Source organism: Crocodylus siamensis, chromosome 1 (genome assembly GCF_052110815.1).
Source record: "Crocodylus siamensis isolate JL-2025a chromosome 1, ASM5211081v1, whole genome shotgun sequence".
NCBI lineage: Eukaryota > Metazoa > Chordata > Crocodylia > Crocodylidae > Crocodylus > Crocodylus siamensis.
In genome coordinates this window covers 242495321-242511110 of record NC_143395.1, presented here as the reverse complement: position 1 = coordinate 242511110, position 15790 = coordinate 242495321, and the positions used below count along the sequence as shown (strand labels likewise).

Below are 15790 nucleotides of genomic sequence, written 5' to 3'. Positions count from 1 at the left end.
TGATCACTGACAACCTACCCCCTTTCCTGCCATTCAGGATGTTAAAGCCCCCTACTGCCTGTGGGATGGTAGGGATGAAGAGAACTGCTCTCCTTGCCTCCCCTGCTTTTGTGCTCGGCAACTGCACAGATGTTAGGGCAGTGGGAACTGCTGCCACCACTTTAAAATGACCTGCAAAAGCCAGGATTCTTCAAGTGGTGATGGTATTTCCCAGGGGGCAACTCTGATGGCCATAGTGGCTATGACAGTCTGCTCTGCCCAGCTCTGCAGATCAGCATCCACCTCTCTCTGGGACTCTTTAAGCAGCAGTAGCAGGGTCCCAGCAGGGCTCACTGACAGCTCGCATTGGAAGGGTTATCAAGGAGCCAGCTGTTCTCTCTCCCTTTTCCCCACCCTGCCCTTGGAGGAGGGAAGGGAAAGTGGAGAGTGAGATGCTGGGGGGCCTACAAACCCCTGTAGCACTACATGTAACTGTAAAGATATTACATGTAGCGCTACAAAACCATTACATTTCTCTTTCAAAGTGCTGCTGTTTTGTAGCTCTTTCACTATTTTTGTAGCACTACAAACAGCTCAAACGTCTGCGCGTTCACTTTTTCTAGGGCTGCAAGTGTGTCAGTATTACAAATGTAATTCCTGCCCCTGGCTTAACGTAAGCCTGTGCCCACACATTTACAATTTGGCTAACTTCCCATAATATTAATAGAGCTCTCCTCATGCCTTTTAAAGTCAGGCATGTTTTTAAAGATCTTATTGAATATAGGTCTCAGTTAGCAATTACTGAATATGGGTCTCAGGTATTCATTTTAGTTTCTTCAACTATAGCATTTTTTTCCTTTTGTCTTAATATATTTTTATATATAGTATCTCTTCATGTTTCATTATACAGATTGCTAAGCCTTTTTGCTTTCATTTCTGTATGATGTTCTGTGACTCCTTGATTGTTAGTTCAGAAATTGTCCTTTCAAAAGAGGTTCTGTTTAGCCGTTCTTTGTTCTTACCTTGGCTTCTTTACATCAGGCAGAGTCAGAGAGAGTCTATTGGAAAAATAACAATTTTGTGTGTTCTTCTGGCAAGCAGAAATAAACTCTGTCACTCTCTGTTGCATTTAACACGCTTTCTGTCTGTCAGACCTCCACAGACCCCTTCACTTGCTTTTCTTGTATTTTAGGAGTGCATGAACCTGTGTTATTACAGCCTGCCACTTTGCTGACAATAGAAGACTTTGGTTACTGCACCACTACAAAATAGCCCATTTTTTTCAAAAAGTTAGTGGCCCAGAAATCTTTTCTTCTCCCTCTTTCTTGTGGTGCAGGGTTTCTTATTAACTGAATTGGTATTTAGTCATTATACTTGTTCATTTGCTTTGGCAGGATACCTTCTAATAGCCTACAATACCACCCACATGTATCCTATCAATTTGGGTGTCATAAAAAATCCCTAATCTAAAGTTTACTTTCTTTTAGATGTCAGTCTTTAATAAATGACACCTTGTATACATAATGGAAAAGAGTTTGCAAGACAAGTCTTAACAGTTTATGCTGCTCAGTTTGTACATACACATGTCTATATTTAATCACATTTCTAATTCATCTTCACTAACTGTTGAGTAAATCCAAAATCATGATTTCTCTCTCCAAATGTAGACAAGCATATCTTGGAAAATCAGCTTTTGTGCTGATGCACATGTTTATTTACCAACATATGTACTGCTGTACAGGGTGGGGGGGTCCAGGATTTGGCCAGAGTGGGATGCACCCCTTCTCCCAGCCTCCTCCCCCATCCCACAAGTATGGACATACCTTCCATAGCAGTATGGCTGCTATGGTGGCCTCTGGGGACTTTTTAAAAGTCCCCAAAGGATATAAGAATCCCCTCCTTCCCCTCCATACTCAGAAGCACATCTACTTTCTTTTCTCCTTCCCTCCCCTCCTCATCTGCTGCTACTGCTTTCCTCACTGTCCCAGGGCGAAAGCAGCTGGGCTGCGTAAGAGCTAGGAATACTGACAGCTGTACCAACTGAGATGGGCAGGGAGTGGCAGGGGTTTTCACCCTCCCTCTGCCTGGGAGCAGACATGAGAAGGGGGAGCCCCCTACCCATCATCTCTCCTGCTGTCATGGTTCCTAGCTAAGCCCAACCCTAGAGCTGCTTTGAAACTTTTCTCCACCCCAAAACATGGGGAAAGAGGTGGCAGTTGGGGGGAATGAGATGTGCTTCTGAGTATGGAGGGCAGGAGGTGAATTCTTACATGTGCTGGGGATTTTAAAAAAGTCCCCCAGAGGCTCCTGGGCTGGATCTAATCTGAATGGGGGTAATAGCATAGCTGTGCCACTGCACCCCCTCTGGATCCACCCTGGTGATGTATGCCACCATTTTTTAAAAGTATCGAATGCTCACAACTTCAGTTGAGGTCCGTATGCGCAATAGGTGTTCAGCACCTTTGAAAAACAAAAAGAACATTTGAAAATGTAAGATATAGCATACAGTACATTGTACGTCAAAAGCCATACTTCATATATTAAACTTAGAGACAGACTAACAAGACAGAGGATGCATTCTCCAATCATTAGTAAATAGTTAACTCTTTACTGTATCTCTGAAAAGACTTGACATGTTATTTTTCACTTGGTACCTGCCTCTGAAGACATTTTCCCCTGTACAATACTGATAATGCATAACCAGACCGTGAAGCCAGCATTTGAATCAGTGAGTGACTCTATTAAATTCAAAATGTATTTTCTCTTTTCCTGCAGATCTATTTCTAACCTTTTAAGAAAGAAACTCTTTAATTTGTTCAGTGAATTACAATGAATTTAAGTGTAGCAAGTGGGAGCTGGGGTGGCATGGGAGGCATGGGCACTAGGGTGTATAGTTAGCATTTCAGAGGTTGTAAGTTTGATGCTATAGCCAAAGTGTTCATGGCATGGCCTGTCAGATTCCAGCAAAGCTATGAAAACTTGCTAAATACCTTGTCACAAGGACATGAAGGGGAAAAAAAGGAATCAGATACAGTTTTGACACAGAGACTTCATTATTACTTTAAAAGCTTCAATTCAGAAAGAAGAACTAACCGTGTATAAGTCCATCCCTATTCAGGTCAGTTTTTAAGCATGTGTGTTCTCACTTTATGCACATTCAGTGAGACATAAGCACATTTATGCTTTACTTAATTAAGGTCCAATATAACAATCAATACACATATATACCCACATATATCTTACTTTACAACATGTGGAATCAAAACTAGATCAATTTTATGCTGCCTTAAATCCAGAATAAATCTATAAACTTCCAATAGAGGCTATTACAAAGTTCTCACATGTTTAAAGGTATGTGCTGTTTTGTTTATGTGGTCCAAACAACTAACAAACAATGAATGAGATTCCAGCTAGGCCTAAAAGATGTTTTCTGAGTAGACAGGAGAGACTTGATGGGCCTTAGAGCTATAAATGAACAGCTAAAATATGAAATGTCTACAACTCACTAGCCCCTACATTTGTTTTTAGGTTCAATGGTAAATGGATGGGGTTCTGCGTCTGATGAGGACCGTAACTTTTCTAGTCATAGATCTAGTGTAGGTAGCTCCTCAGATGACTCCATCTTTACCAGCGGCAGTTTTGCACAAGCACTGGTTGCAGCAGCAGATAAAGCTGGTTTTAGGCTGGATGGAACCAGCCTAACAAGAACAGGTTTGTAGACTCAAAAGTTGATGCTTTCTGCATGAAGGGCTTCTCTTCCTTTCTTCCACTTCTACTTTTCAGTGAACCTGTCTCACTCAACATTTATCTAACATGCATGGAAAAAGGTGGATGGATTTTTTATCTGCATAGTTTAATCAAAGCTTTACACTGTGTGTTAATTTTGGCAATCCAGAGCAATGAATAGCACAAGCTTTTAATTACAACCTTTAGTCTGCTATTTCTCTTTACTCTGCCTCCACTATAGATTTACTGACATGTGTTCCCTTTTATATTGCAATGAAGAGACTACTAATTTTGCCATGCAATTTCTGATGATTTAGTTTTTGCAAAATCTCTCACAATCAATAATATTTCTAGTGATGAAAAGCACTGCTGTCTCCATTACTGCTTCTCTATCACCTCTCACTTGCAAAAGCATTTTCTGGGAAGACTCTAAATGTGGGGTGAGGTGGTGTAAGTTTATCATTAACAGTGCAACTATTTAACAGCCCTCTTAATCAGGTGCCTCTGCAGGCACTTAATTCAATACCTAATTACATTTGGATTGCTGAATATTAATTGAAAATGTATCAACTGCACCTACAAGTTAAATGTAACAGTCCAAAATGACTCTTGCTTTTTAAACAACCCACATTATGCTTCTACAATAAAGTGGTAAATAGGAATAAATTTATAATTTACAAGCCTATGTGTCATTTTTCACATGTTTGTTTCTAAGAGCACAAAGTAAAATTTAAGTTAAAAAAAGTGTTTTGGATAAAGAGAGAATTGATTCACATTTGAACAAAACAGCGAAATAAGCATTGCTATTTATTTAAATCCAAAAACAGACTATTAGAACTATGAGAATTACAGATATTTGTTCTTTTTGTTAGGTATTCATTACACATTCCTCCACACAGGTGTTGCAGTGGTCCCATAATGTTGGAACTTTTAGTATTCTTCTCATATAAATCATGCATGTCAGTAAATGACTTGCAGTTAGGAAAATTGCCCAGAAACACAGGGGCTGCTAGCAAAATTTGTGTATATGCAAAATAACTTTAGTGACTTCATGGCTTCCTGACTAAAAGCTAGAGGGGTTGTGGCACCCGCCCAAGCCACCTGCAAAGACATATGATGAAATCCCAGCTTTGTTTACACCAATGGGAGTTTTGCCACTGACTTGCATGAGGCCAGAATTTTACCCAGGCTTTTTAGTTAAGTTCCTCATTCTTTAAAAAGAGTTATTTCACTATTTGAAAAAGACGACTCCTCATATTTCTTTGTTCTATTGGGGAAACATTGATTGTTGTTTTGCTTTGGGAAAAAAAAGCTAATGTGCAGACATGCAGCTACACCAAGCAGGCAGCGCTTGGCCAAATAAAACTGATTATTTTGCCTCAGAAAACTCTGCAGAATGTCATGTATAAGAAAAACAACCTTTTAAACCCTTTCCAATATTTGTGTGCTCTTACTCGGGTTGAATCAAGCCTAGTGAAGCTGTTGCCAAGATTTCCATTGACTTCAATGACCTTTGGATTAGGCCTGTTAAGAGAAGCAAGCTCTGCCCCTGTCACACATGCACACACTTTAACATGTGTCATATTTCACAGTATATCTGTGCAAGGAAGATGTATCTTTTGTCAAGTGTTGTATCATCTTAGCTTGAAAAACACCCAAATAGGTTTTGAGTAAGTGTTATGCTGCAAGACAAGTGATTGTATGCACTTTAAAAATGGCATATTATCCTTGTGATAAGCATTACTTTCAGTATATGTCAGTATATCCCATTGTCATCATATAACTGCCCTGGCAATAATTTATTATTCTTTTCGTAAGAGTCTGAGTTGACAGGAAAAAGAAATACTCCCAGGTTGTGTCCAATTTGGTTCTCCGGGGATAGCCAGCAGTGACGCACCTTGTGTCGCTATTTGTCCCTGGGGAACACCCGTACCACATGCTCTCTGGCATGTGGCAGGTTACCCCAGGTGCGGTAAGGGAGGCCTGGAGTCATCACTGGGCTGGCCCCAGCAGCCTTATCTGGGATCCTGGAGGCATCCTGGGGGTGCACCAGTGGTGATCCTGCCACTAGGAGTCTGGCCAAGGTGTGGCTTTGCCTGGCCAGGCTCCAGTATTGAGTGGCATGTGCTGCCCCCAGTTGTGCCACTCCACTTTTTTTTGTGCAGGTTTTTTTTTTACTTCTGCATATCTTGGGGTCAAAGCCCCACCCTTGGTCTGCTTCCTTGCAGCGCAGAGAACAGCTCCATGTGCAGTATGCGGCACCATATACTGCACAGTGGCACTTGCCTGGACACGACCCCTAGTTGTAGACTAATGATGATGTGATACCTCCTACAATACATCCTCTTAGGCTAGCATGTTCTATTAAACAGTATATTGATGCAGTCTTTAAAATGAATATTATCTTGTTGCTGTACCATAATCACTCCTTCATAGTGTAACAGGGTGTTTTTCCAGCTGAGAAGACGCAGCATTCTTTCTGACACTGTTTAGGGAGAGAGTCTCCAGGTCCTAATTCTTTGCCTATTCTGCATAGACATTTTCCCTCAAGGAGAAAGCGAATGTAAAATGCTATCCCTGATGTGAATGGAAACTTCTCAGTTGATAGCATCTTACGTTCACTTTGCATGCATGTAGCTGACTATGTGGAATGAAAGACACTGGAGCATCAGTTCCCAATCATATGATGCCTTATACTTTTAGAGGGCATCATGCTCCTTGCCATACTGTTCAATGACTTGTTTTTTCTTTTTCTTTTATAACACACTATGACAGGAAAATTCAATTGCAAATGAAGATGAGCTCAGTGGACATGCCCTTTGCTCTATATGAACACATTTAATCCACCACAAAGAATTTGGCACAATTGAGCAGTTTTTTGCTTGAGAGACTCCAGATGAGAATAGCAAAGGTAGCTCAGGTCAGATAAGATTTGCAGTGAAAGAGCTGTGTTGGGAAGCTTGCACCGTCACCTGTCTGCCCTATGTCTGATTCATGTCAGTGCTATTGTTATTAGCCTCTTACTTCCATGGGTACATGAAACAATCACAGAAGCTGACATTATGAATTAAAAGTCAAACTTATGAAATCACTAACATTCAGTGAAATATGGAACTTCATCCTAGACTCACTCAGTTGTGCTTACATGTTAGTAGGAGTTTGCTTTTATAAGATATTTCTTTACAATGTGAGTAAAGGGTGGAATTTCAGGGTCATCTCTGAATATCTCAGCCACAGTATTTTCAAATTAAATCCTTAATATTTTATTCTTGTCTTTTTATGATTGTATTCCTATCTAGAGACAGTATGAAACCATAGAGAAAATAAGATACTAAAAAAAAAGCAATTCTCTCATGTATGAATACATGATTAAAAATTAAGAAACTGTGGGCAATATTTTGGACTGTAATTTTGCACTGTTCTTTCATGAAAGAAATTGCCAATATCATAAAAAACAACATAACTAAATTAATATGGATCCCGAGTCTTGCTAAACCAGGGAGTAGATTAAAGTGAGATTAGAAGAAGATTATTCAGAGCATTGCTGTATTCTGGCTGTCTTCTGCCAGTATTTTAGTCCTTTAAACACTTTTACTAGGCAACATAGTTTGGAGAAACCCAAAGGCGTCTCTAAATTACACCACAGGTCAGAAATAACATCCAAAAAGCATGGGGTTAAATGGAACACAAAGTACATACAGTACTTTGTCTCTGCCATGAAGTCCTACATAAATTTTGTCCAAAACCAATGGGTCTCCAATGAGCAGTGTATCTGCTCAGCAAGATCAGCGTATCTGATTGCCTGAAAACTTTCAACACTGGGTAACATTAAAACAAGTTCAAAATAAAGCCTGTTTAAATGTGACAGATGTAAAAGAAATTAAACAAAAAAGAAATGTATTGGGAAAATACATTATAAAATTCTCTTCCAGCCTGATTAAAAAATAAGAAAATCATGTATTCAGATACCTGGAAGACCTGAACCCAATAAATATGTGTATTTAAAAAGAAATGATGAATGGTGCTCATGTGAATCCTGCTCCAATACTGCTGAATGCTGCCCCATTAGAATAGCATCAAGGATGAAAAAATATCTATTGTAAAGGAATTATACCAACCAGTTTGGCCGTCAGTTTTGAATACTAAATCAACCCAAAGTGCATTCGTAATTGGTTTCAATAGACACCTATACTTTCATCATATACAATAAAATAAGGGGAGATTATTGCAAAAGAAATGTACCTGTGCTTTAATTTTGGGAGGCCACTAGTTATACAGGCCTACTTTAATATGTATTTTGTAAAATAAATTATATTATCATTGACATTACTCCATAGACTTAGTTCACTGGTATAACTTAAGATGAGAATCTGGCCTTGTGTGTATGTATCCTTGTGTAATCAGAGAGAGTGTCTATGGAGAACAAATTTGACATGGGTGTAAAACTGTTTTCCCCTCTGTAAGAATAGGTAGTTGTTCAAACACATCTATTCAGCATACAAAGTATGTAGGCATTATAGAACACACTTATTATAATGGATAGAACAGATTGAATTAAAACAATAAAAGACCACATAATGCTGAGTTTTCCACTTTGTGTACAGGGTGTACCTAAAAGCAATAGTCATCACTGGGGACCTTAACAAGAATCCTGCTTTTCATTCAAGTTGCCCCTGAGAACTAAAAAATATTCAGTGGAGAATGGGTAGACATCTAAAAGGACAGCCCAGTTCACTGCAATAATGTTTCCCATATGTTTTTTTTTAGGCAAGGCATATCCTTCTTCTCAGAGACCTCGGCCAAGCAGTCCATTTTCTACTGATAGCAACACAAGTGCAGCTGTGAATCAGAGTCAGAGACCTAGGCCTACTAAAAAACACAAGGGAGGCAGATTGGACCAACCCCCATTGCCACACCGTAGGGAAGGAATGACAGACGGTAAGTTCTGTGGGTTAAAATCAGGTCTGTGCTGATATGCTGCAATATGTACAGTGCACGAGTTGAAAAAACAATGTAGTGTTCCTTAAAGCAGTGGGGCCAACCTTTTTATCAGACATGCTGCAGATTAGCTTTACACCTTCCCTACAATCTTCTTCCCCTGCCTGATCAGCTACTCTGCTTTCTGCTCCCTGCTGTGGGCTCTCTGCATAATTTGCTGTTTGCTTTCATCTTCATGGTCTGTGCTGCTTTTCTAATCTGCTGTTCTGTTTTCTACTCCATGTCCTGTCTGCCACTATCTCCTCCCCAGTCTGCCATGTACCACACACAGAAAATGCCTGTGCATGATATAGCTTGGCTACCCCTGGCTAAGAGAATATATTTTGGAGTGGGCTTTTTGTTTTGCATCTGAAATCCCTTAGTCCCTAAATCCTCAAGTGAGCAATGTTGAATTAAGAGATATGTAAAATTTGGTTGCTCCATTGATCAAAATTTAAAACAAACTTCTTTGGTCCCTGTCTTTTTAAACTAACATCTCTTGGATTTCCTATAATCTTGATCCAGGTCTTATCAGAAATGACTGAAATTCACATGATCTTTCATCAGAAGCATAACTTTTGGGTAATTTTACACAAGCTATAAAACTCAGATAAATAGTCGTAGCTGTATTCAGATGAACAAATTCCCAAGAAAAAATTCAAGGCAACCCTGTTTTCTACTTCATTCATGCCATTTGCTAGTCAACAGAAATGTTCAAAATAAGTCATGTCAGGGTTGCCTAACATTCCTGTCTCGCAGACTAGTCATGCGGCCCATTTTTCTACCCACCTCAGCCCCTTAGGAGCACTTTCTCTCTTTTCAATTCTCTGGCAGCCCCACAGAGAGGGAGCTCTAATCTATTTCTCTCCAACTCCCACTTCTCACTTGCAAACTCCTATTGTGTTTGTTCCTTCTTTTTTAATTACCCAAATGATTGGCTCTCCCACTTGTCTCTGCCAACATATATATATAATATTACAGAACCAAGTGGAATATATATAAATGTGGTTTTTGTGTTACTTTTTTAATACAAAAATTGGGGATTTTTTTAGCACAGAAAATCAGGATCCCTGGTTATTAACCAATCTTTGCTTCAGTTCACCTGTGCTGAGGTTACAGTGTATGGGATACTCACAATGATTGTAAGGAATGCCTCACAGGTTGCTTTCATAGTAAATGAAAGGGAATAGTAATCAAAGAGAAACAAAGAATAACTTGCTTCTGCAAAAGAGGCTGTTTGCTGCTAACCATTCTACCATAGGCCATTTTTTGTCCAGGGTATTGTGAGACTGCAAGGACCTGCGAGAGTGGTACCTGCAGTGACTTGACCTGTAATCAAACTAGCACTCTGCGCTCTTAATGGTGGCTCAACTAATCCCAAACTAAAACTCATAGTCTCTTCTCAGGGGTTATGCTTTCCTGGAGCATCTGAATTCCCAGTCCCTCAACTGTAAAACCAGTAAAGAAGGCTGCCATTGCCCCCACTTTTCAATTATAAATCACCTTGCAGTTTTTCCCTACGTTAATCTTGTTATCAGACAGTATTCGTGGTGTCTTGCCTGGCATCACACCAAAACAGTCAGCTACTAGCCAGGTCTGGACATCCAGGATAAATGTTGTACCTGACATTTGACAGAGAAATCCTATTTGGATGCATGGGTGGGGGAGAGCACACAGAGACACCCCCCACCCTCCCTCAGATTTTGGGGGGGGCTCTGTTGAACACGTCTAGGGGTTCTGCAAAAGGTGGCTATGCTGCTGCTGCTGCTCCAGCTCCTCCCACAGACAGAGGCAGCAGGGAGCGCAGTATCAGCACGCAGAGCCTGTTGCAGCTCCCCTTGTGGCCAGAGGCTGCCCATGCACCAGCAGCAGAGCACAGCTCTCAGTGCCTCAACCTGTCCCGACTGCTGCTTCTGTTGGGATGTGGTACCACTGCGAGAGGGAGAGAGACAGAGAGATCCAAAGGGGGTCCGTGCCTCCACTCCCCATTTTAACCAGAACCTTTAAATTGTGCCTCCCTGCTATCAACTCTTACAAGTCATCTATGTTTAGATAGAAAAACCAAAGTACTTGGTAATGCAGTTATGCATCAGGGCGTCTCCAGGGAAATCACTATCCTTTTTGGTTTGTAACTTTTCTGGAGCCATTGATCTTAGGGAATGATTTTGCTTCCCTCAGCACATGCTATAGCAAAACGTCTAGTGATAATGACCTGGGCATAGGGAACTGAGACTTTAAATCCTAGTCTCTCTAATTTTTTGATGACTTGAATTCCTACTTTGCGCGCGCGTGTGTATATATGTATAATGTTTTAAAGGACGCATCTATGGCTACCAGTTTTTTATGTTGTGAAGTGTTGGGGGAGTGGGGTCCAGGTCAGCCTTCTCTGATATGGGAAGAGATTTATTATGGCCCCAGATGCAGAAAGGTCTTTGTATAGGTGCAGGGAGACAGCAGTTTGTGTCTGGTAAATATAACTAAGGCAGGGAGTGATTACTGGTGCAGAGCATACAAGTTGCTTAAGCAGAAATGGGGAGTTTTGAAGGGAGTACCTCTTTCTCAAAATTTTTATAAGGAACGGAGGGAGTATCACCTTGCCAGACATCAAATAATTAGATAGCTTGATCAGAGAATGTTTGGTTGGTGGGAGCATAAATCCTTACAGTTGAACCCAGACATAGTTCATCCTGGCTTAGGGTGCAAGCGGTCAACACTGTGCAATGGAAGCATTTACATGTAATACTTCCAGACGTGTGCGAAGCCTTATGAAAAATAATACCACATTTCACTTAAAATCATCTGATCATATCAAAATGCTTTATACATGTGAGTTTCCACATCCCTGCTGGGCATCATATAACAAGTATTCCTATTTTAGAGATGGATAAAGAAGGAAAGCTAGGTTAAATTTCTTGCCGGAACTCACCGAGGAAATTCCTTCCAGAACCAGGAGTTGTAACTGGACAAATACAGATCTCCTGTTCCCGTCTCTTTTTTCCTCACCAGTGTATGGTTACTGAGAGCTCTCAATCTGCACTGGGATTTCCAAATGAAAGTCTCTGTAGCCTGTGAAGTAATAATACTGAAATAGTGTTTAAATTTAATGTTTGGTGTTTTTATTTCTGTTCTACTGTCTGCCACTCATTTAGGTTCCGCCATATTATTTTTTTCACACTTGTTCATTTTAAACTGTAATAGTCCTAATTTGTAGAATGTCGTTATCCAACATTATATAATGGCTGCTTTTGCTGGATTCAATGGATGTCCAAACAGAGGCTATACATTACAAGTTTAGTAATCTGACTTCCAATTGCACAAGCAAATGCCAATTTGTGGTTCTGTAAGCTAACCAGCTATGATTGCAATAACATCAATTATAAGAAAAAACATTTTTGAAGCCAACATCATAAAACAATTTCAACATTGGCAGACTCTCATACCCTCCCTCTTCTACCTACCATAACTCAAACACATTCATTGGCATGAAAGGTCACAGCTATATTCATAACTAAAAAAGTCTCAAATAAATTGGTACTGAGCATAAAGTGCATACCAAACCTGCTGACAGATTATAAACTCATGCTAGGTAGAAAATAGATATTCCAAAGTGGAATATTTAGCACCCCATTCAAAAGCAAAAGTACAGTGGCACTAGAAGATGCAACTCTTCCTCGTTTTTGGTCTCATTGTAGTTACAACCCAAGACATCATGACACATCTGTACTATTTGTCACAACTTTTCAAGTTTCATGAGAAGTCTTTACATTGCTGTAATGTACCAAGGATAAAAAACAAAGGGATAGAGCCTCACCAGGTGTTAAGTCAACAGAGATACTGACTTACAGCTAAGGACCTATCCCAGCATGCTAAAAAAATAGCCATAAAATTGACCATAATATAGTACATACTTATAAACTACAGGTTGATGTATATGCACTACAGGTAAGCAGCATGGAAAAACTTCTTAGGTGAATGTCTGTGGCGCTTCCATTTTCTTTTTATCATTCTCAAAATGATCTTGGATTAAATAGAAACCCTAATCTATTATTAGGCTATTTTAATTTTTAATCATATTGTCCACATCGCCAGGCTTTGTCACTGTCCTAGCTTTCTGTATAGTAAAAAAACCACACTTTTTCATTGAAAGCCTAATTTGAAACCTTGTTTTAAATAGTAGTACCTTAGTGGCTTGGATATAAATCTGATGTTTATGTCACAAAATTGGCTATTTCAGTAATCAGTTGGCTATTTTATAAGGACTTGAAATATACAGTTATTCAAAAATTTTAACAATTACAAATTTTCATTGAATTTTGAAACTATCATGCAAAAATATTTGCCATCATTAGCTGGATTCATTTAAAATATGTATTTTGACATGGGTATTGTTATTGTTTTAATGGTAAACACATTTAAATTAATTTGATATTTTTCAAAATTAGAAATTAGATCAACTTTGAGAAAGTTGTACTTGCAAATTTTGAATTTATTCAAACTCCAAATGCCAAAAATGAAAGTAAATGCTTGGAGTGAGGAAGCAGGTCCCAACTCAATTGAAATGAGGATACCCTGACAAATAAAAACATCCTTCAGACTAATATGCATATGCATTTTCTTTAAAAAGTAAAAAAAAAAAAAGCTTCCCAAGGGACCCATACAATTTTTAAGGGAGATTTTTTTTTCCTGCAACTTCAAACAGATCTTTCATTTCAGTTAAATATTAGTTTGTTCTAAATCTTATTCACGTTTTTTAGATCTTCCACCACCACCAGACCCGCCCCCTGGTCAGGGTTTAAGGCAGCAGATAGGCCCTGGCCAACGTGGAGGTTCGGCAGAGAGAAAAGGAAGTTCTCTTGAGAGGCAGCATACATCCAACATAGATGAAGCAAAGAGCTCATTGGATCGTCAAGCTAGAACATCATTAGAATGGCAGCGACAAACCCAGGAATGGATAAGCTCCACAGAACGTCAAGAAGATTTAAGGAAAGCCCAACACAAACAAGCGTTTGGATCAGGTGTGTGTGCTGCACCAATCAAAAACAGAGACAGCTTTTTGAAACATTTCCACTGAGCATTTATAACTCACAAGAATGTGAGATAAACCAGAGACTTTAGCATTTTCAAGGCTCATAGTAGAAGAATGAAACATCCACAAGTGGAATGAAAGCCTGCTAATCTACTTTGATCCAAGTTCAAGGTTCTGCGTTCCCTCCTGCAACGTTGAGATTGCATTAAAGCATAAATCAGTGCATTCTTTACATGGCTTTGGGAATTAATACTGTTGCCAAATGTTGCAGAAGGAAAATAGAAGCAGAACGCTGTTCTTGGCTGGCAAGAAAAGAGGAAAAGATTTCCAAGTATTTCCTGATACGATATATTTAATTGTACTTGGAGGGTCATATTTCCCAGTGTTTTCAACCAGCACCTAAACTGAAGCTAGCTGGTTTTGTATGCCTGCAGTAGGCTGCCCCTTCTTAACTTCAGACATTCCATCAGTCTTTCCAGCTATATTTGTAGTATCATTTTCTCTTTATCTGAAGGTATGACAAAGCAATCTTCATCAGTTAAGCTTAGCATGGCAGCACTTCAGTCTTCCAGTTTTAATCAGCAACTTACCTTTTTTAAGTACTAATCTTGGTTTTTACATTTATTTCAGGCTTGTTTAAATGTGTAAAGGAAGTAAGATTGGACTGCAGATATAGTTGAACAACATTCACAATTTCCTCTGTCAACCATTTCATATACGTTAACTATTTTCTTTAACCCACTTCTCATACTTAGCTCACTGCTGGTTAAATAAAACAAACAAGGAGACAATTAAATGAGGAACTGAAAACAGTCAAAGCATACACCATGCTTTTCTAGGGTTATGTTGTATATTTGTGCATGCAATAAACTTGCACAAATAATAATAATTATTCAAGCAGTGATTCTCTTAGATATTTTACACACTTACCTAATGTCTGTTAAAACAATGAGGTACAGGAGGCACCTGTTCCTGGATAATAGATTTATGAATATGGTACCAGTGGCTATAAACAGATGTCACGTGTCCCAAAATAAATCATTTTATCCCAGGACAAAGTACAGTTGTCCAGAAGTCCACAGGCTTTTTTCCAGGATATATCTTTGAAAGGTTCATGGTATAAGAAGTCCTGACAGTTTATGCTGGGACATCCCAAAGTGCATCTGAACAGTAATTCTAGGATTGCAACATTGAATCAATGACAGAAAAATAACAGTGCAGTCAGCTGTTTGCTAAACTCTGATTAGAAGGACAATGTATGTACACACCAATCCAGGATATTTCTGTTGTGGGACAAACAAAGGCACGGCTTGTCCTGGGACAAATGCAACAGCCATTCCAAGCCTATATATATTCCCTTTTATCTCAGCCTCAGGAAGAAAAAATTGTTCTGCTGAATTCTTGACAAAAGAAAAATTATCTTAATGTCTACTTACAGTTGATACAGTAAATACTGTTAACTTATTTCAGAACATAATATTGCTCCTGTGATTCCTTCATTAGTACCATCATGTGAAGGGAAGTACCTTCCCTTCAAGTGAAAGGTAACTTAAATGAATATCCTGCTTCCTTCATCATACATATATTGGCTTCAAACAATAACAATATATTAAAGTTACAATGCATAGTCCAATAATGACCTTAAGAGTAACAAAAGAGATACTTCAATTTCTTCAACATATACAACAAAATATATTTATGTTTAACTCCTGTGTTCAAAGTTATAATTGCTATGGACCTTAGGGTTTCGTCTCTTAGTAGTTGAAACCAGAGGGACAGAAGAGGATAGCAACTAATCAGTACCATAGGAACACTGCAGCAATAGAATTCTCATTGCAGCCCGGAAGTCTGATCCAAATTCCTCCCTCATCTTCTGCTGCCCAAAGTGACCAATGGTGCAGGTCTCTTTCTGAGGGATGGAATGATTATGCATTGCTTGTCCTTTAAAACTGAGAGTCTGTCGTTGAATCAAAAAACTGAGAGTCCGTCGTTGAATCAAAAAAAACCCAAACAAACAAACCAGCCCAGTCAGCTTCATGCTAAACTCTGATTTGCACAAGGTGCAAGGTGTGTATACACCAA

At 39.2% G+C, this 15790-nt stretch overlaps 1 protein-coding gene across 15 annotated transcripts in view; it reads left to right on the top strand.

The window, feature by feature from the left end:
• ROBO2 (roundabout guidance receptor 2) overlaps window positions 1-15790 on the top strand; it is a 663916-nt gene that overhangs the window by 635972 nt on the left and 12154 nt on the right. For 4 of the 15 annotated variants that reach the window (XM_090059791.1, XM_090059781.1, XM_090059771.1 and 1 more), the window contains 3 exons: window positions 3508-3690; window positions 8473-8643; window positions 13437-13697. In XM_090059791.1, coding sequence (XP_089915917.1) covers window positions 3508-3690; window positions 8473-8643; window positions 13437-13697 — 615 coding nt within the window. The remainder of the gene's footprint in view (window positions 1-3507; window positions 3691-8472; window positions 8644-13436; window positions 13698-15790) is intronic. The other 11 variants (XM_090059819.1, XM_090059810.1, XM_090059849.1 and 8 more) reach the window with 3 other exon arrangements.